General features: G+C 51.8%; 1 protein-coding gene across 10 annotated transcripts in view; it reads left to right on the plus strand.

Annotated features, from left to right (window-relative positions):
- The window catches only part of LOC140846882 (anthrax toxin receptor-like), a 46,031-nt gene extending 30,051 nt beyond the window's left edge, over positions 1 to 15,980 (plus strand). For 7 of the 10 annotated variants that reach the window (XM_073225041.1, XM_073225035.1, XM_073225037.1 and 4 more), the window contains 6 exons: positions 4,191 to 4,283; positions 5,034 to 5,103; positions 5,669 to 5,759; positions 7,239 to 7,457; positions 9,726 to 9,800; positions 12,851 to 15,980. In XM_073225041.1, coding sequence (XP_073081142.1) covers positions 4,191 to 4,283; positions 5,034 to 5,103; positions 5,669 to 5,759; positions 7,239 to 7,457; positions 9,726 to 9,800; positions 12,851 to 12,982 — 680 coding nt within the window. In that variant the 3' untranslated portion in view covers positions 12,983 to 15,980. The remainder of the gene's footprint in view (positions 1 to 4,190; positions 4,284 to 5,033; positions 5,104 to 5,668; positions 5,760 to 7,238; positions 7,458 to 9,725; positions 9,801 to 12,850) is intronic. The other 3 variants (XM_073225040.1, XM_073225042.1, XM_073225043.1) reach the window with 3 other exon arrangements.
- Positions 15,981 to 19,710: the final 3,730 nt, after the last annotated feature.

Genomic DNA, 19,710 nt, shown 5'->3' on the forward strand with positions numbered 1-19,710 from the left:
TGTGTGTGTGTGTGTGTTGAGTGTGATGTGAATGTGTATAATGTGCTGTGTGTGTGTGAATGTGCTGTCTGTGGGGGGATTGTGGTTTGGAATGTGCATTGGATCCATAGAACGTTTGTGTCAGGTACGTATGTAAGTGTGTGTGAGGTATGGTGCCTGGGGTGTGCTGGGGTTGGGCATGTGACGGCATCTTTGCTCAGGTTTGTAATGGGCTCCCTATCACTTTAGAGCGCACTGAACAGTGGCTGGGTGACCGTACTGCAAAATGACTGCCACATAAGTTTAGTGTAATTACTTTCTTTAATCTCACAACCAGAAGATTAATTAGGAAATATAAAAAACTGTTTTAAAAAACCTAAATGACACTACCAAATGGGACCCAACCACATATAACCAGGACAATACGTCAAACTATTTAGAAACCACCCCAGAAATCCAAGTCTGATTAGTATTTGAAATGTAATTTGAGTGGGTAAGGGACCTCCGGGATGATGGCTTCCAACGGAGCCAGCTGTTGGGGGCAGCTGTCTGACTCCCCATCATCGTGCTGGAACAGGCCTCCATGGACCTGCGGGAGTCTTGCACAGTAGGTGTGCCCACTCCTGCTTTTGCTCATCTGGAAGGCTGATGCTTATCCTGTGAAATTGCTGGACTTGCCTTTCAGGGCAAAGGTGTACCATCTGGTAGAAGTGACAGTTCTGTAGGAAGAACCCAAAGGTTGCCAAAGTGTGGAGGTGGCCTAGCAACCCCACACATGAGGGCCCTCCCTGCTCCTCCTGGGTTAAGCGCCCATCTGTGCAGCCAGTTTGACATCTACATTTCTGTGATTATGTCTGCTGTACACACAGGCCATGGTATCTGACTAACATGACAAGCCACAATTGTCAGTGACCAGTGAGGGTGCCAGTCACCATTCATCCCCCATGGCAGCCAAGATGAAGTGACAGGTGCCTGCCACATGCCTTCTACCAGTGTGGCCCAGAGTTGTGGCTCTGATCTGTTATACTGCTGCCTTCTTGTCAAAGGCCACTACAGAGAGTGACAGTCACTTGAAAGTACAAAGCAGAAACCTGGCCCCCCAAAGGAAGTAGAAGAACAGGCTGCCCTGAGGAAGCAGGCAGGGGCTGGGCATGAGTCTCAAGGGCTCCTCCCTGCCCCTAAGCCTGTGCCCCAGCCTGTCACAGGTACAAGTGCTCAGAAAGGGGACTTACCCACCCCAGGCTGACCACGGAATCTGAGGTCACTGGCTGACACCCTGCAAGGCAAGCACCCCTCTGCTCTAAACCTCATTTGCTGCAGAGGTGGGGTTGGGCAGCTAGGCTACTGTAAGCCCTGCCTCAGTTTCCCACCCATCCTCTGAGGCCCACCGCACAGGAGTCTCACCCTCAAAGCTGCTCCTGGTGGGCCGCCCCCTCTGCCTCCCTCTGCCTTTGGTCTCTGCCTCTCATTAGGCACTTGTCATCCAAGCTGCACAATGACTTCTGCTGGGCTCTGTCCATGATATTATTTCTATCATGCAGCTTTCTGTTTCCAATCTTGTGTTATGCAAAGCTTAAAATGTTCAGCATTGGAAACAATTGTACGACGAGCCCCCATCTCCGCTAACTGGTCCTCAGAATTCCTGTGTGACCATATTGTCTGGTCACGTGTGGAACCAGTCCTTGCTGGCTCTCGCTCTCTCCTTCAGTGATCCATCTGATTTCTGAAGCATGTCACAGTGAAATACCGACATCAGGCTACCTCCCATGAAACCCTTCAGTCTGCATATCTCAAACTAGGGACTAATGATCGTTGAGAGTTCTCTTTCTGAAATGCAGAAATGGTAACGGTGCCATCTGACAAGGCTGGGAATTGCACAGGACCCTGTGTGAGTCAGACGGACATACAGAATTTAGCGCTGCTCAGGAAACCCCCCTGGATGCCCTCCCAGGCAATTGCCTCCAGCCCCGCCCCTGGGAGCAGCTCCCTCCTGGCATTTCCTCCAGGCAGTCCTCTGCTTTGCACTTCTCCTCGGTGGGCCCATGTGCTTTGAATGCTGGCTCTGGCCTGGTGCACTGGGCACAGCGGTCTGACATTCATCCTGCCTGTGTATTTGCTGGGGATGCTGGGGCTTTTCACCCTCAGGGGGCCATGCTGGAGGAGGGGCCTCGAATTGTTTTCCTTATGAGACTGGCCATTGCAGGGCCTTCTGTGCAGTAAGGGACCCTCCTGCCACCAGCCTGGGTAGCCACTGTCCCTCCACTATGTTGAGAGTCCCCGTTGGTCCCATCCCACTCTCTCCCAGAGAGAACTACTGTGACTACTTAACTATACATATGTTACATACCTGTATAATGAGAACTTGATTACACGTGTGCACATCTATCTCAGCAAACTTGAAAAGGATATTTCCATATTATTGGGATCATGCACTACATAATATTTTCCAGCCATCTGCACAGCATTGAAGGACCAAATTAATTTAATTAGTCTCCCTTGTTCAACAGTAAGATTGTTCTGAAGGAGATGCTACTACAAGCCTCCCTGTGGGGTCTTCCCAAGCATCCCTCTCTGTGGGCATGGGGCAGGGTTCTCCTGGGATCAGTACCAGCAGTAGAATAGCTGCAGGCAGGGGACATACAGGTGAACAGTGGGTGAGCAGTGTGGGAATTCTCTCCACGAGACTGTGCCGGGCAGCACGTGGTATCCCAGCCCCTACCTGGCCGCCCCAGGGCAGTCAGCTCCCGCTGTGCCCCTGCCAGTCCTGGCGGTCAGCCACCCTTCCTCACCGCCCAGTTCCACCTGGCCTTCCCAGGAAGCTGCCTTCCACCCCCTATCCTTGGATCCCGGGTAGAGTGGTGTATAACTTTTCTCCCAGAAAGAATGCCCTCTCTTCCACAAAGGATCTGTCTCCCGTCCTGGGACTGAAGGTCCCTCTGCGCTCTCAGAGCTGGTGGGCAGCGGGAGTGTAGCGGGGAAAGTACAGCTCCCTGCAAGCTGGCTGTGCTCACTCTTGGATTCACTTTCTTCTTGGGGTTTTTGCTGTTGGAGGAACAGGGTGAGGGCAGGTAGAACGTAAAAGGGGCAGCTGTCTGGGCAGAGCACAGTCCTTTAACTCAACATCTCTTCTGCTCAAAACCCTGAAACCTCATACTGGCTCCACATGTCTACAATTCCCAGAGTAAATCAGACCCCTGAGAGCTGTAGTTCCTGCAAGAGGGCAAGTGGCCAAGAGCAGGGCCTGAAGGGCAGCAGGGACACAAGGCAGGGTACGACGCATGGTGCAGAGGGGTGCTGTGCACCGTTCCCAGGGATGCCGGCACCTGCCATGCTCTGGGCTCTCAGCCCTGCCCGGAGCTGCCACACTCCCTGCGTGTCACAGACACGGGAGTAGAGGCTGTTGCCAAATTTTCCCACAAGGCTCAGGCCAGCTAGGTCCCCTCTAGGGTTGCAGGCTCAGCAGTCATAGCACCATGAGTTGAAAACCAGAGCCCAGGGTGTTCCAGAGGAGCTGCGTGATAGCTTTTCAGCTGGGTCTAGAGCAGAGGTGGCATCCTCTATGGTCCTGGATTGGGCACTGACAGCAGATCCTGACCCTCTGACAGCCAGGTGTTGGGGAAAGCCACGTATCCTATTGAAACCCCACATTCTGTTTCCACAAGAATGGGCCTGACTTCTCTGGTTTCCATTCTTCCATAGGCCCCCAGAAAGAGGGGGGGGGTCAATAGAGAATTGACTCCAGGTGGCAGAAAGTCCCCAGGCCCCTAGGTGTGCATGTACAGCTCAGACATGACACAGGGCTGACTCACCAGGATGTGTTGGCTCCTCTCTCAATTATATAAGGGTTGCCTGGTCCCTGCCTGTGCCCATTCGGGGCACCTTGGTATTTCAGAGCAGAAACCTGTGGCTGGGTTTACCCCTATAGAGGGAACTAGGCTGGGTGACTTTAATGGATGGACTTCGTGGGTCATGGGAAGTGGGGAGGGGCCCCTGAGTGCTCTAGGCCCAGCCCAGGCTCCTGAGCGTGGGCCCTCAGTGAGCAAAAGGAGAGGATTTGGCCAGGGGTTTGCCCAGATGTTGGTTCAGCTACAGCTGCATCCTCCCACCTAGAGTTCATGGGGATTCTGTTTTGGGGCGGCCTGCCATAGTTGTGATCTGAGGAAAATACCTCAGCGCTTCCTCACAGAGACATTTGGATATTACTCTTGCAGATACAAATGAAGTCAAGGTTATTGGAAAAGGTTTTAAAAACATACAGAAGGATGAAGTTGTGTGTCAGTTTCGACTTGGAAAGGAAACGGCAAGTAAGTAGCCCCTCCTTTCCTCCAGTGACAGCTGTCCCACAGCAAACCAAACCTTCAAAGCCCGTGCTGACCATTTGCTATGTACACAGTAAAAATAAGCAACATGGACAGTTGAAGGGGTAAGTGGTTGGGAGCCTGAGCACCTGCCACTCGTGCCCAGGACTTAATCGATCCCCAGAACCATCACACACCTGGGAGCAGCCTCTCCTGCAGGCTGGGTGTGGGGTGGGGTGTGCCCTAAGAGCTGCATCCCCCTCCCTTTCCTGGGCTCTCACTTCCCTTGAGAGGCAAGGACTCGAGTCCATTAGTCTGTGGGAGGGAAGTCGAGGCAGCCCCAGGGCTCTGAGTCTCTGCCAGGTCTCCCTGCATGGTGTGTTCACTTGAGATTGAAAGATGATGCCATAAAAAATCCTAAAGAATCCACTCCAAAACTACCAGAACTAGTATCTGAATTCAGCAAAGTTGCAGTATACAAAACTAGTACACAGAAATGTTTCCCACAACCATACTTAGCGTTTAGTTTTCATTATGAGCTCCAACAAAGGGGTAAGAATGTTCAGAAGGTCGTAGCTAATCTGACAGTTGAGTCAGCAGCACGGTACTTGGTGTGAGGTAGGTGCTCTGAGGAAGGCAGAGAACAGAAGCCGACATCTGCCAAAGGGTGGGCTCTGCTTGCCAAGGGCCACAGGAGGGGAGACGGGGATGTGGGGACATGTCCATTCACATTATTTGCATGTAAATTTCTTCCAGGAATAGAGGCTCTATCTGTGCAAGACACCTCCATTACATGCCCAGGACCGAAGTTAAATAATCAGGGCCAGTAAGTGAAAAGCTCAGGGAACGGGTCAGATTTGGCACTATGGCGAGACCAGCGGGGGGGGTGCCTCCTCTGGCCAAGCTGCTCACACCTGTTCCGGGAGGGCTCAGAGCTTCCTCTGCACCCACCTGTGCGGGTGGTCCCCTGAGGGGCTGTGATCCCCTGTCACCCAGGTTCTGTTAAGGAGGACAGGATGCAGGAGGGGATAGGCCCCAGGGATGGTACCTTTGGCCCAGGCAGCCTTTCAGGGCCAAGCCAGCATACCCTGTTCATAGGAAAGAGTTTGGAAGGGGACAGCAAACAGCCCGCCCGGCCACTGAGCCCATGGCCACGAGGGCATCTGGGCCATGCAGGGCTCCTCACGGCCCGCTCAGCCTTCATTGCAGAGGTTCACCTCATCTTGCCTGGGGTGGGCTCTCCTGTCCCGTGCTGCCTCCTATCTGGTGTCCTGAATGCCCACTGATCAGAGCCATTACAACGAGGACCACTGTCAGGCTGCAGGTTGAGCCAAGTGCACGCACTGTGCCATCTGGGCTGCTGGTCACCGTCTGCCCTTTCTGTGCTTTAGGGCCGTCTTCATTGATATCAGCCTGAATAATGGCTTGTCCTTTATCAAGACCGATTTCGATGTCAGCAATAGGAGCTGTGTGACTTCCAGGGTAAGACTGCAGCCTCCCTCTGGGACTATGCTCAGTCCATTCACTGGACGGACAGACACACTGGGAAGCACAAGGCAGGAGGAATGCCCAAGGCAGGCCCAGCAAGCAGCCTGTGCAGCTGGGCACCTGTGCAGCACGTCACAGCCACTACAGCCCCTTAGCCCTTCACTGGGGAGCTGTGCCCCGACTCTCAGAAGTGCCCTGGGAGTCCCTCTGTAAAAGTGTCTGGGGCTGTCCACCCTGAAGGCACATGGCACCGACCACTTGGAACTCCAAGCGGACTCCGGAACAATGCTGAGACCGGCCCCCTGACTCCCACCTTGCCACCTCCCTGGCCTGGTTCTCCTGGTGGGGAGTTCAGAGCTCCATCTGGGTCTGGCTTAGGTGAGGGGTGTAGGCTGGAGGCTGTGTGCAGGGAGCTAGAGTCCAGGCCCTCAAAACTGGGGTCCCAGACCCAGGAGCCCTGGAGGCTGGGACCACCTTTGGCCCTGCATAGTTGAGGTGAATTTCCACAGCACTGGTGCTCCGGCCCAGCTGTGGGTACAGCCCCTGCCCCCAAGCCTGGCTTCCAACAGCCCTGACACTCCTGTGCATGTCTGTTTATACTTATCCCTGGGTGTCTGCTCACAGATCAGCAGACAGAACTGACCCATTTGCCCATCAGGAGTGCCACCCAGTGACAACCGCCCTTCAACAGGCACATTGGGAAAAGAACTCAGGAGCCAGCTGGTGTCTACTCCCAGCACAGTGGCTTCTCCCCCAGCCTTGGCCTGGCCTCTCCTTTCCTCTGCCGTGCCTCCTGGGCACTGAGTCAGTCTCGCCCTGTCCCTCTCACACTTCTCTGAAGCATCTCACTTGGTTCAACGGTTCAGCACTTGCAGCACCTGAGTGCACAGATGCAGTGAGCTTCTCCTTGGCCATGAGTAACAACAGGACAGGAGCCCCCATTCCTTATGGGTCTGCCCTGTTCTAGGACAGGCTATGAACTCTAAACCTCACAGGTGTCCACTCACTCGCTCCTACAGATGTGGAAGTGCAGTTTCAGAGGGGCTGAGTGGCTCTGTGGAAGGGGGCAGTGAGGGCAAGGGTATGGGGAGATAGACCCAGGGTCCTGCCCTGATCCTGCAGACCCCTTCATCCTGGCCTCAGCAGCGCCCCCTGCACCCCCTGTGTGCCTTCACTGGTGTGCTCCTCCCCAGGCCCCTGTGCTGTCAGCCCAGGCGTGCAGTGGGGGCTGCCTGTGGCCCAGCACGGAGGATGCCGGACTCCCTGACAAGGCTCTGGGGAAGAGCCTCTGAGCAGGGTCTGTGGCCCAGGGCTCTTCAGGGGCCCTCAGGGTCCAGCCCTGGGCTCCTTGGCCCGCTGGGCCCTCTCAGAGTGGGACAATCTGAGTGTAAAGGTGGATTTGGATGTGTGGGGTGGGATGCCAAGTGATAGGCACCACAGGTGCACCGAGGACTTAACGTGTGCTTTCTTCAGGAGAGGACCCCACATGCCCTACTGGATGCCGTATCACCAGCTGCCCAACGACATACCATTCCACATGCTGTGCCGGTTGTCATACGACATATTAACCCGGATGAAAAGTCTTCCAGTCCAGTCTTCAGTTTCAAACCTCTCTACTGGGCTGTGCCTCTCATGGTGCTGCCCTTTCTCGTGCTGCTCTGCTGTTGTATCGGGCGACGGTGCACTGCATGTGTGAGTGACCCCTGACTACACAGCCCTGTGGCCCAGGCCCTCCCCAGCCCCCCAAAGTATTGGGATTCCTGGCTGCCCCAGAATTCCACCTGTGGGAAGGTCCCATCAGTTCCGAGGTCATCAACTGAGCATATGGAGGCTCAGAGCTGCCCTCCCATTCCTGGGCACACAGCCTGGCCTCTAAGGAGCTTTGTGCCTCAGGCTTCCCTCAGAGAGGGGACCTGTGGACTGCCCTCCCCCTGAGGAGAAGTGACCCCAGGCCCTGACTCAGGCTTCTGAAGGACTCAAAGGGACAAAGGCCAGGGAGAGACCTCTACTGTGGATTGGAGAAAACACAGATTCCTCCTGCAATGATGACCCCACAGGGAGGGCCAGGTGCCCCAGGATTCCTCTCCGGGGGCAGCTGTGCCTTTACAAACAGACATGGCCTCTGCCCATCTCTGGAGCCCTGTCCTTCCCTCCCAGTCACTACTCAGGACCATGTTGTGCTGGGCCCCGTGCTGGGCAGGGGGCAGAAATGAAGTGGCCCCAGTCCTGCCATGGCAGCTCCACGTCTGGTGTCTCGACTGGCCTTGGTCCCTGGGGTACTGGGGGAAAAAATGTCACCTTCATGGCATGTGGCCAGTGTCCTGCCTAATGAGAGCAACAGCAAAGGGCAGAGGCGGGCCCCGGGGAGGGCGGGCGCAGAGGCCTGGCTAGCTGGGCTCCCCAGGACAGGTGTGGGGGCTCTTGGGGAGGAGGGACCCCCAGAGGTGTGAGAGGGCAGCACCAGCAAGACACCTGCAGGTCTGAGATCTGCAAAGTGGGAGCATGAGGACAGGAAGCCAGGGTGCTGGGTGGATTTCCCTGAGTTCTGGGCACAGGGGCGGTTCAGGGTGTGCAAAGGAAGGGGAGGGAGGAGCAGGAGGGGAAGGGGAGGAGCTCTTGTCTTCATACGACCTAAAGGCTGCTGATGAAAACCACCTGGTTAGACACCTGTACCAGCACCAGGCATCCCAGGCTGAATGTCCCCCCGGGGACGCACAGGGAAGTGTGGGCTCAGCTCAGGCAGGTGGAGCCAGCTGGCCACAGACCCGCACGCAGCGAGCACCCAGATGGACACCCAAAGCCCTGTTCTGTCCCTGTGCTGCAGAGCAGGTCCCCTCCTGGGTGCATGGCTGAGCCAGAGCCCTTCTCACCCTGTGTTTAGCACTCCATCTTTCTATTTCCCAGAAGCCGCCACCAAAACCAGACACGGTAGGTCATGTTTGGTTGTGGTGTTGCCAGAGCCTGAGGGCACACTGGCCTTCACAATGAGGTCCCCCTCAGCCTAGGGAGATCCCCCCGCACCCTGCAGCTCTCATGCCCTGAGCAGAGAGAGAGGGGCCCCCTGTAAGATGTGGGACTCACAGTGACACACAGAGGATACCCTTCTCGTGCTCCCATCAGAGCCTGACCAAAGGCCTCTGTCACTGAATTAGCAACTCGGGCCTGTTTCAACAACTGCTATGATTCCCACTGAAACAAAGAGGCATTTGTTCAATCCCCAAGGGCCTGTGTGTAGGAGGCTCTTCCATAGGACTCGCTGAGTTATGGTTAAGAGGCTTGGGTTTCACGACCTGGTCCCCTCCTCTGGGCTCTCATGTATGTGGCGCTGCATTTCACAGGCCTTCATCCCTGAATCCTGACTGAGAGAGGGGCTCTGGTAGGGTTGGCCTTTCAGGGCAGCAGGGCTAGGGAGAGTGGAGGGCATCTTATGTGCATTAGGCTGTGAGGGAGGCACAGCCCAGGTGTGCACAGAGCCCAAGTATCAGGTGAGCAGGCATGGCTCACCTCAGGTGGGTGTCCCGGGGCAGGAAATGAGGGCCTGGGGTTAGTGGAAGGTGGGCCTCCCTGTCCGGGTCAGAACCCTGTATGGACGCAGGTGGCCTGGGGAGACCAATCTACCAGGGTCACGTGAGCACAGCCCTGTCCTTGCAAACCCTGGCCACCCTCTAAGTCACAGACTCCCAGGACCAGGTCTGTCTAAGGGAGCTGCCTCAGGGAGTGAAGGGGATGTGACAGAATTTCTTGCCCTTTTGGGGAACAGCCGTATTTGCAAACTAAGAGCTTGCTGGCTTTTCCCTAGGACGGCTCTCTCCTAAGGGACAGGGTGCGACTCCTTGGTCCTTGAGTTCTGCCAGCAAACATTGCAGAGTGGCCAGGAAGTGACAGGTGCAGGGCAGCAGCTACAGCGTCCCTGCCCCAGGAGCTGCCTGCAAGGAAGCAGACACTGTTTTCCCTTTCTAGATTCCGGGGTCACTGGGAAAGAAGTGCCTTACGGTGATTATGTCGTGTTGTAAGAAAGGCGAAACGACAGCGCAGGTGAGAAGGGCCCTAGACAGGTGCTGATACCCCAGGCTGGGCTGAGGGAGGACAGGGGCAGCCGGCTCCTGCCCCACAGACACGGGCCCAGAAGGCCGGGCTTCTGTGGTGGTGAGGTTATGGGTGCTGGGCTTCGATCACCTGGCGCCACAGTACAAGACACCGTCCCGGCCTAGAGGCCTGGGAGAGAGAAAAGGCACGAGGGCTCATATTCCCCCCAACCAGGCTGGTCCCAGCCCCCGGGGCTCCCCCTTGGCACGGGCGCAGGCTTCTGGGTGCGGGTGGCTGCTCGACAGGTGCCAGTCCGCGGTTCTGGCAGAGCTTGTTGTCCGCCCCAGCAAAGCTTGGGCTTCAGTGGCCCTCAGGTGGATCTGGGAGAACAAACTGAACGGCACGAGCCCGCACAGGGCAGGGACAGCCGGGGAAGGTCTGTGCCAAGTTCTTTCTGCCATTAACACTCCCCGGAAATGTGAGTGTCAGCTGCTGCTCTTGCAGAGGTCCCCTCCACAGAGTGAGGGAGAGAACTGCAGGGTCCCTGTGACCCACTGGGAAAGGGTGACAGGCACCTGGAGGAGGGGCCTGAAGGACCCCCATCCCCCAGGAAGAAGTTCTGGGAAGCCCCAGAAGCCTCTGCACATGGCTGATGAGACCAGCAGGGCCACTGCCTGGCATCAGAGGTTCAGGTCTCCTGTGGAAGGTGGGCTCTAGGTTCTGACCAGTGGAGTCACAACCCGGAGACACCATGCAGGGACAGGGGCAGGTACAACAGGGCCAGATAGAGAGTTCAAGCAAGGGGAGGCAAGCGACCAGAGGGTGGAGAAGAGCAAGCTGCTAGGATGGCCTTCGTGCCCAGCAAGGTGAGGGTGTGGACCCTGAGCAACTGTCTGAAATGGTCACCTTTCCAAGGGCCCAGCTCAGGCGAGGAGGGTAGCAGAGTGATGGGTTCTGGGCATGTACAGCTGCCCAGGGATTGGCCAGGCCCCTCAGGACCACCTCTGAAGTCGTCCCAGCAGTGCTGTGAGCCCCAGGTGATCACTTCTTTCCCAGAGGTCAGGAAAGTGGGCGAGGTCACCCCAACAGTACGTGGCAGCACACAGGATTTCTTAAATGACCTGAGCTCGTGCTGAGGAGAGCTGTGCCCTGTGCATGGGCTCCCCCCATCTCCCCTGCCACAGCACTAGAGACCCCAGGACTGTAGTGTTCCAGCTGGACATCCGGACCCTCTCACAGGTGCTGGGGTTTTGGCTCCTGCTCTTTAAGCCTTCAGTGTTAGAGTCTAGGCCTCAAGGTAATGATGGGCTGAGAGGCTTCGGTGTCACTGGGCCCTGCAGTTTCTGCAGAGCAGGAAGGGCCCCATCCCAGCCTGATCTCAGTGCCAGCCAGCCAGCCCAGTGTGCCTGGGGGCATGTTACCAAGGAGTGGCCTTGTGGCCTTGTACCTACTAACAGCGGCAGCCTTGTTCACTTCTGCTCTGGCAAACAGGCTGTGTCTCTGCCCCACTGCCTTCAAATCCCAGAGGCGTTTCTCTCCTAATGCTCCCTTATAGAGCATCCCTCCTAGACACACACACACACACACACACCCTCCTAGACATACACACACACACACACACACACACACACACCCTCCTAGACACACACACACACATACACCCTCCTAGACACACACACACACACACGCGCGCGCGCGTGCGCGATTCTCTTCCCCATTGCCTGAGCCCACGGCGGCCCACAGTTCATGGGAAACGACCCTCGTGGATCCATCATGAGAGTCAGGTTCAGGATGGAATCTTACCCTCTCACTGAATGGGCGCCCCAGGCAACAGAAGGGCTCCCAGCAAGGGTGACCCATGCCACCCCCTCTCGAGGTCCTTTTTAGACAAAATGGGTGTCATTGTATAAGTTGTTGCTTACACACATTTAGGGAATTTGATCAGAATGATTCTGAAGTTGACTTGAAAAAATAGACAGTTAAGAATATGCCCAAGAGAAACAGTTAATCTCTTTGGGACCTCCCCGTGGGCACAAGAAGGCTGACGTCAGTGCTGAGAAGGGAGATCCAGGTCCAGTGTTCTGGGGCTGTAGGGCCAGAGTGCCCCAGTTTGGCCTTAGGAATGTGGCATGACGGACAAGGTAGTGGGGGGGGTGAGTAGAGTCTGCAAATGTGCAGTGGGCTTGAGAGGTCGGGGTGTCACCGGGCCCCTTGTGGCCTTTCATGCACTAACATAGGCAGCCTTGTTTGTTCTGCTCTCGCAAAAAGGTCAGGGGCTAGGCCAGGGGAGTGGACAGCTCTCAAGCGGAAAAGCACCAGGGGCAGAGTGGGAACTTAGGGACACACAGGGCAGGTCACAGGCTTTGCATGCATGCAGGCCAGGCTGGTGACCAGTGAGGGGCTTGGCGGTGAGGAGTCTAGCAAGGCAGCTGGGCCCTGGAGCTGGATTCCCAGGCAGAGGGGAAGCACAGCTGAAGGTGGCAGCTGGCAGGAGCTGCTTCTCGGGGAAGGTGATTTTGTGAGGCCTGCAATAGGGTGGATCAGAGCCAGGTGCCCAGGGGAGAGGAGACACTCGAGTAGGTCTGAGAAGGGAGGCCAAGGGCCTGGCCAGGAAGTAGATACACAGGAAGGTGAGAGTGGACTTCCTGCCAGAGACGGAGGAGCCTAGGACAGGATATGGGCAGAGTGTGCTCTGAGGCTTGATGCAGGAAAGACAGGTTCTCGGAAGCCTGATGTTAGCACGCTCCATGGTGCCCCTAGGTAGACCTGACAGGGGGATCAGTGGGATTCAGGCCAGCAGGACAAGGGTGGGCTTGAGAAGACAAGGAACTTGGCCAACCCCATGAGTGAGGGAAACTACAGCCTTCAGCCCCCGCTGGAAGTTGCGGAGTAGATTCCGGGGTCACTGGGAAAGAAGTGCCTTACGGTGATTATGTTGTGTTGTAAGAAAGGCGAAACGACAGCGCAGGTGAGAAGGGCCCTAGACAGGTGCTGATACCCCAGGCTGGGCTGAGGGAGACCTTCTCAGTGACTTTCTCCCTCTCTCCTCTTCCCCACAGACAGGTGATTCTGCTGTCCCCCTACTGACGCCCGTCGTGGATCATCCTGCCGCACACAGCATCAACCCAGCTGCCATTGCTTCATCCTCAGCACCTGCTCATGGTGCCAGGGTGCCCAACCGGACCAGATGAATGATGCCACTCATACCTGCTGCAGCCTGGACGCTCTGGAAAGCCACTCTGCAACTCTCACCCCATAACACGATCTGTACAGCACCAAAACTCCAATATTGTTTTTCGATTGTGTGTTATTGTTTTAAATTTTGGTATGATTCATATACACTTAAATGAGCAACATTGTGGTTACTAGATTCCCCCCCATTATCAAGTCCGCACCACATACCCCATTACTGTCACTGTCCATCAGCATAGTAATATGCTATGGAGTCACTGCTTGTCTTCTCTGTGATGTACTGCCTTCCCCATGCCCACCCCCTACATTATGTGTGCTGATCGTAATGCTCCTTTTCCCCCTTCTCCCTCTCTTCCCACCCATCCTCCCCAGTCCCTTTCCCTTTGGCAACTGTTAGTCCATTCTTGGGTTCTGTGATTCTGCTGCTGTTTTGTTCCTTCAGTTCTTGCTTTGTTCTTATACTCCACAGATGCGTGAAATCATTTCATACTTCTACTTTCTCTAGCTTGCTTATTTCACTGAGCAGAACACCCTCTAGCTCCTCCATGTTGTTGCAAATGGTAGGATTTGTTACCCGCCACTTGAGGTATCATCCCATGTTGCAGTGGGACTTGGTGTAAGTCCCTTTTATTTATTTTATTTTATATTTTTATGAAGGTATGATTGATACATACACTCTTGTGAAGGTTTCACATGAAAAACAGTGTGGTTACTACATTCACCCCTATTATCGAGTCCCCCCTATACTCCATTGCCGTCACTGGCTGTCAGTGTAGTAAGATGCCACAGAGTCACTATTTGCCTTCTCTGTGCTCCACTGTCTACCCCATGATCCCCCCCACACTACGTGTGCCAATCATGATAGCCCTCAATCATCTCCCTCCCTCCCCATCCACCCGCCCCCACCCCTCCCCTTTGGTAACCACTAGTCCCTTCTTGGAGCTGTGAGTCTGCTGCTATTTTGTTCCTTCAGTTTTGTTTCGTTGTTATGCCCCACAGATGAGGGAAATCATTTGGTACTTGTCCTCCGCCTGGCTTATTTCACTGAGCATAATATCCTCCAACTCCATCCATGTTGGTGCAAATGGTAGGATTTGCTTCTTTCTCATGGCTGAATAATATTCCATTGTGTATATGTACCACCTCTTCTTTATCCATTCATCTACTGATGGACACGATGCTTCCACATCTTGGCTGTTGTAAATAGTGCTGTGATAAACGTAGGCGTGCGTATCTCTTTTTGAATCTGAGAACTTGTTTTCTTTGGGAAAATTTCTAGAAGTGGGATATTTATATTTTTAGTTTATTGAGGAACCTCCATATTGCTTTCCACAGTCATTGAACTAGCTTACATCCCCACAAGCAGTGTAGGAGTTCCCCTTTCTCCGCATCCTCACCAGCATTTCTTCTTCTTAGTCTTTTCTGTGGTGGCCATCCTAACTGGTGTGAGGTGATACCTCATTGTGGTTTTAATTTGCATTTCTCTCATAGTGAGCAATGTGGAGCATCTTTTCATGTGCCTGCTGGCCATCTGGATTTCTTCCTTGGAGAAGTGTCTGTTCAGATCCTTTCCTCATTTTTTAATTGGGTTATTTGCTTTTGTTTGATGAGGCATGTGAGTTCTTTATATATTTTGGATGTTAACCCCTTCTGTCATTTACAAATATATTCTCCCATACTGTAGGATGCCTTTCTGTTCTGCTGATGGTGTCCTTTGCTGTACAGAATCTTTTTAGCTTGCTGTAGTTCCATGTGTTCATTTTTGCTTTTGTTTCCCTTGGTGTTAAGTCCCTTTTAGAGCAGACAGTGCACTCCAGCTGGGCTCATCAGTCCAGGCCCTGCTGAAGGGCTACAGCCCACATTGTCTTTTCCACTAGATGCAACAAACATTTTTTTAACCATTGGGCCACATCAGAGTCAGGCTTTCCTTCTTGCCAGCATAGCTGGGCCAATTCATCTGCTTCATCAACTCATGGAGATGCCAGCAGCAAATGGCGTCTGCTCTTTTTCAGAATTTTGATGAGAATTCAGTAAGTTGGTGAGTCCATTCAAGCTACTTCCAGGGAACCCAGCCTCGTGATCAGACTGTTCTGGATCTTGAATGTGGTGGTGATTACAGATGCTCACAAAGGTGATAAAATTGCATAGAACTACACACACACACACACACACACACACACACACACACACACACACACACACGTGCATGTAAAAAATCTGCATCTATGGATTCCTTTAGATTTTCTACATGGTATCATGTCTTATGCCTTCCTTACTAATATATATGCCTTTTATTTCTCTTCTTGCCTCTCTATAATGGGGAAGAACTCCAGTACAGCTTTGAATAGAAATGGTGAGAATGGATAGCCTTGTCTTGCTCCTGATTTAGGGAGAAATTCATCAGTTTTTCACCAGTTTAATGTTAGCCATGGGTTTTACTTAGATCTTTACCAGGTTGAGCAAATTCCCTTCATTTCCTAGTTTGTTGAGACCTTTGTCATGAATAGATATTGTATTTTATCATATGCTCTTCCATATTCCATTGAGATGATTTTTTGTTCATTAATAAGGTGAATTATAGTGACTGATATTTGAATGTTGAATCCATCTTTTATTTCTGGAAGAAAAAAACCCACTTAGGTATATTCTTTTTATAATGCTTAATTCAATTTGTTAAATTTTTTCACATCTGTACCCATGGACATTTTTTTCATATTTTTTTGTGGTAGTAAAATATTCATGACTTACCATTTTAACAATTTCTAAGTGCATAGCTCAGTGGCATCAAGTACATTCACATTGTTGTGCAACCATCACCATTGTCCATCTCTAGAACTTCTTCATCATCCCAAACTGAAAGTCTGCACCCATTAAAAACTAATTTCTCATTCTCTTCCACTCTAGTCCCTGGTAACCAGTATTCTGCTTCCTCTTTTTATGAACTTGATTATTCTAGGTATTTCATGTAAGTAGAATCATAAAATATGTGCCCACTTGTGTCTGCCTTATTTTACTTCGCATGATGTTTTCAAAATTCATCCATGTTGTAGCATGTCTCAGAATTTCCTTCCTTTTTAAGGCTGAATAATATTACATGGTGTGTACATACCACATTTTATTTATCCATTCATACATTCATCTGTCAATGGGTAATGGGATTGTTTCCACTTTTGGCTATGTAAAAACCCTACGGACATTGGTGTACAAATATCTACTCAAGTCCTTGCTTCAATTCTTTGGGTATATACCTAGAAGGGGAATTGCTGGATCATATGATAATTCTATGCTTATTTTTTTAAGGAACCTCCATACTGTTTCATTTAGTAGTTTAGCCATTTTATATTCTCACCAGCAATGCACAAGGGTTCTAATTTCTCCACATCCTCACAAACACTTATTAATCCTTTTTTTAATAACAGTCATCCTGATGAGTATGAAGTGGTGCTCATGGATTTTTGCATCTATGTTCATAAGATACATTAGTCTGTAGTTTCTTTTTTATAAAAGGATTTAAGCATTTTGATAATAAGGAAAGAAATGGGAAGTCAAGGATGACCTGTGATTTCTTGGCTGCAATAGTGGGTGTGCAGTGCAACACAGAATCCTGGAGGAAGAGCAGATTTTACAAGCAAAATAGGAAGGATTCAGACAAAATATACTGATTTAATGTTGGGGAATTTGAGCTCACAAAGACTGTGGGTCATCTTGGTGGAAATATACAGTAAGCAATTGAAAAAACATGACTAATGTTTGAGAAATGAGTAGGAGCAGAAACAGATAGTGGTAAGATCCACCATTTATTTATTGAGAGCCTATTCCATGCTTGGGAATTACCAACCTAAATGTAGTAACTGAAATCACAGAATGTGTGGTTCTTCCTAGAAAAAGCAAAAATTGAGAAGAGGGTCAAGAACAGAACTTTGAAGAACACAAAATTTGAAGGACGGATAATCAGTATTCTATTTTTTGTTAGCAAAGAAACAGTGAATAGAGACTGAAAAAATATAAGTGACAGGAAGGAATAAATAGTATCATGGAAATCAAATAGAACATGGTGTTAAAAAAAAAGAATAATTTGTCAGTGTTTAAAAAACTCCATTTTATTTTCCTGTTCTATCCTCAGCCAGTGAACATGTTCACCACTCTAATTATTAGTTATCTATTTCTTTTAGTCAGAGCAAAACTGGATTAATAGGGAAAATGGGATTAATAGCAGAACTGGGTTTATTATAAATAAGTATATTTACAGAAACAAGGTATGAGCATTTTTTTGCTAAAATAAATTTTTCAAATCTGACATCCTAAATTAAGCCTGTTTCTATTTCAGTTGTGAAAAGATTAAGATTTAAAACTCATCTCTACATTTGCCATCATTTAAAAAAATGCAACAGAAAACAAAACCCTTAACCAATTAGATGTTTTAAAACATTTATTTTAAAAAGCAAAATAGAGGGGCAGAGCCAGGATGGCGGCGTGAGTAGAGCAGTGGAAATCTCCTCCCCAAAACACATAGATCTATGAAAATATAACAGAAAACTCTTCCTAAAATAGAGACCAGAGGACACAGGACAACATCCAGACCACATCCACACCTGCAAGAACCCATCGCCTTGCGAAGGGGGAAAGATACAAGCCCTGGCCCGGCCGGACCCGAGCGACCCTCCCCCCAGCTCCCGGCTGTTGGAAAGAAACCGGAGCGGTTTTTGTTTTTTTGGCGAGTGCTTCTTGGAAGCCTTAAAGGGACAGGGACCCCAGTGCTAGGGAAGCAGGGCAGCAGGACTGGTGAGCGGGTGCCTGGGATCAGCTCCTGAGGACAAAGAATATCACGCGTTTTTCCCTTTTTTTTTTTTTTTTTGGCGAGTGCTTTTTGGAAGCCTTAAAGGGACAGGGACCTGGATGCCAGGGAGGCAGGGTGGCGGGACTGGTTGGTGGGTGCCTGAGACTGGCGCCTGAGGATGTAGAAAATCGCGCGTTTCCCCCCCCCTTTTTTTTCTTTTTGGCGAGTGCTTTTTGGAAGCCTTAAAGGGACAGGGACCCCAATACCAGCGAAACAGGGCAGCAAGACTGGTGAATGGGTGCCTGAGACCGGTGCCTGGGGACAAAGAAAATCGCGCATTTTTCCCAATACTCGGGAGCAGGGTGGTGGGACCAGTGGGCGGGGGCCTGGGGCCGGCGCCTGAGGACAAAGAAAATCGTGCATTTTCACCTTTTTTTTTGGCGAGTGTTTTTGGAAGCCTTGGAGGGACAGGGACCTCAATACCAGGGAGGCAGGGCAGCAAGACCAGTGGGCGGGTGCCTGGGACCGCACCTGAGGATAAAGAAAATCGCGCGTTTCTCCCTTTTTTTTTTCTTTTGGCGAGTACTTTTTGGATGCCTTAGGGGGACAGAGACCCAAGTGCCAGGGAGGCAGGGCGGCAGGGCCGGTGAGCGGGTGCCTGGGACCGGCGCCTGGGGACGGAGAGGGTCACGCGTTTTTCCCTCTTTTTTTTGGTGAGTGCTTTTTGGAGACCTTGGAGGGACGGGGACCCCAGTGCTAGGGAGGCAGGGCGGCAGGACCGGTGGGCGGGTGCCTGGGACCGGCCCCTGAGGACAAACAATATCGCGCGTTTTTCACTTTTTTTTTTTGGCGGGTGCTTTTTGGAAGCCTTGAAGCGACAGGGACCCCGGTGCTAGGGAGGCAGGGCAGCAGGACCGGTGAGCAGGTGCCTGGGACTGGCGCCTGAGGACAAAGAAAATCGTGCGTTTTTCCTTTTTCTCTTTTGTTGTTGCTGTTGTTGTTTTGGTTTGGAGAGTGCTTTTTGGAAGTCTTAGGGGCAGGACAGGACACTTAGACCAGAGGCAGGGAATCTGGGGATCTCTGGGCACTCTAACCCCCTGGGCAACAGGGAGCACAGAGGCCCCTTACGGAGATAAATAGCTTCCCGGCCGCTCCCCCTCCAACGGGGCTCCACCACTTTGGAGGAGCAGCCCCAGCCAGGCCACGCCCACAGCAACAGCGGAGATAAACTCCATAGCAAACTGGCAGGTAGCAGAAGCCCTGTCTGCGCACAGCTGACAAGCATAAGCCATTAGAGGTCGCTATTCTCCCAGGAGAGGAAGGCCACAAACCAACAAGAAGGGAAGCTCTTCCAGCGGTCACTCGTACCAGCTCTGCAAACTATCTCTATCACCATGAAAAGGCAAAACTACAGGCAGACAAAGATCACAGAGACAACACCTGAGAAGGAGACAGACCTAACCAGTCCTCCTGAAAAAGAATTCAAAATAAAAATCATGAACATGCTGACAGAGATGCAGAGAAAAATGCAAGAGCAATGGGTTGAGATGCAGTGAAAAATGTAAGAGCAGTGGGATGAAGTCCGGAGGGAGATCAAAGATGACAGGAAGGAGATCACAGAAGTGAAACAATCCCTGGAAGGATTTATAAGCAGAATGGATAAGATGCAAGAGGCCATTGAAGGAATAGAAACCAGAGAACAGGAACATATAGAAGCTGACATAGAGAGAGATAAAAGGATCTCCAGGAATGAAACAACACTAAGAGAACTATGTGACCAATCCAAAAGGAATAATATTCATATTATAGGGATACCAGAAGAAGAAGAAAGAGGAAAAGGGATAGAGAAGAAATAATTGCTGAAAACTTCCCCAAACTGGGGGAGGAAATAATCGAACAGACCACAGAATTACACAGAACCCCCAACAGAAAGGATCCAAGGAGGAAAAC

This window comes from Manis javanica, chromosome 16, assembly GCF_040802235.1.
Source record: "Manis javanica isolate MJ-LG chromosome 16, MJ_LKY, whole genome shotgun sequence".
NCBI classification, from domain to species: domain Eukaryota; kingdom Metazoa; phylum Chordata; class Mammalia; order Pholidota; family Manidae; genus Manis; species Manis javanica.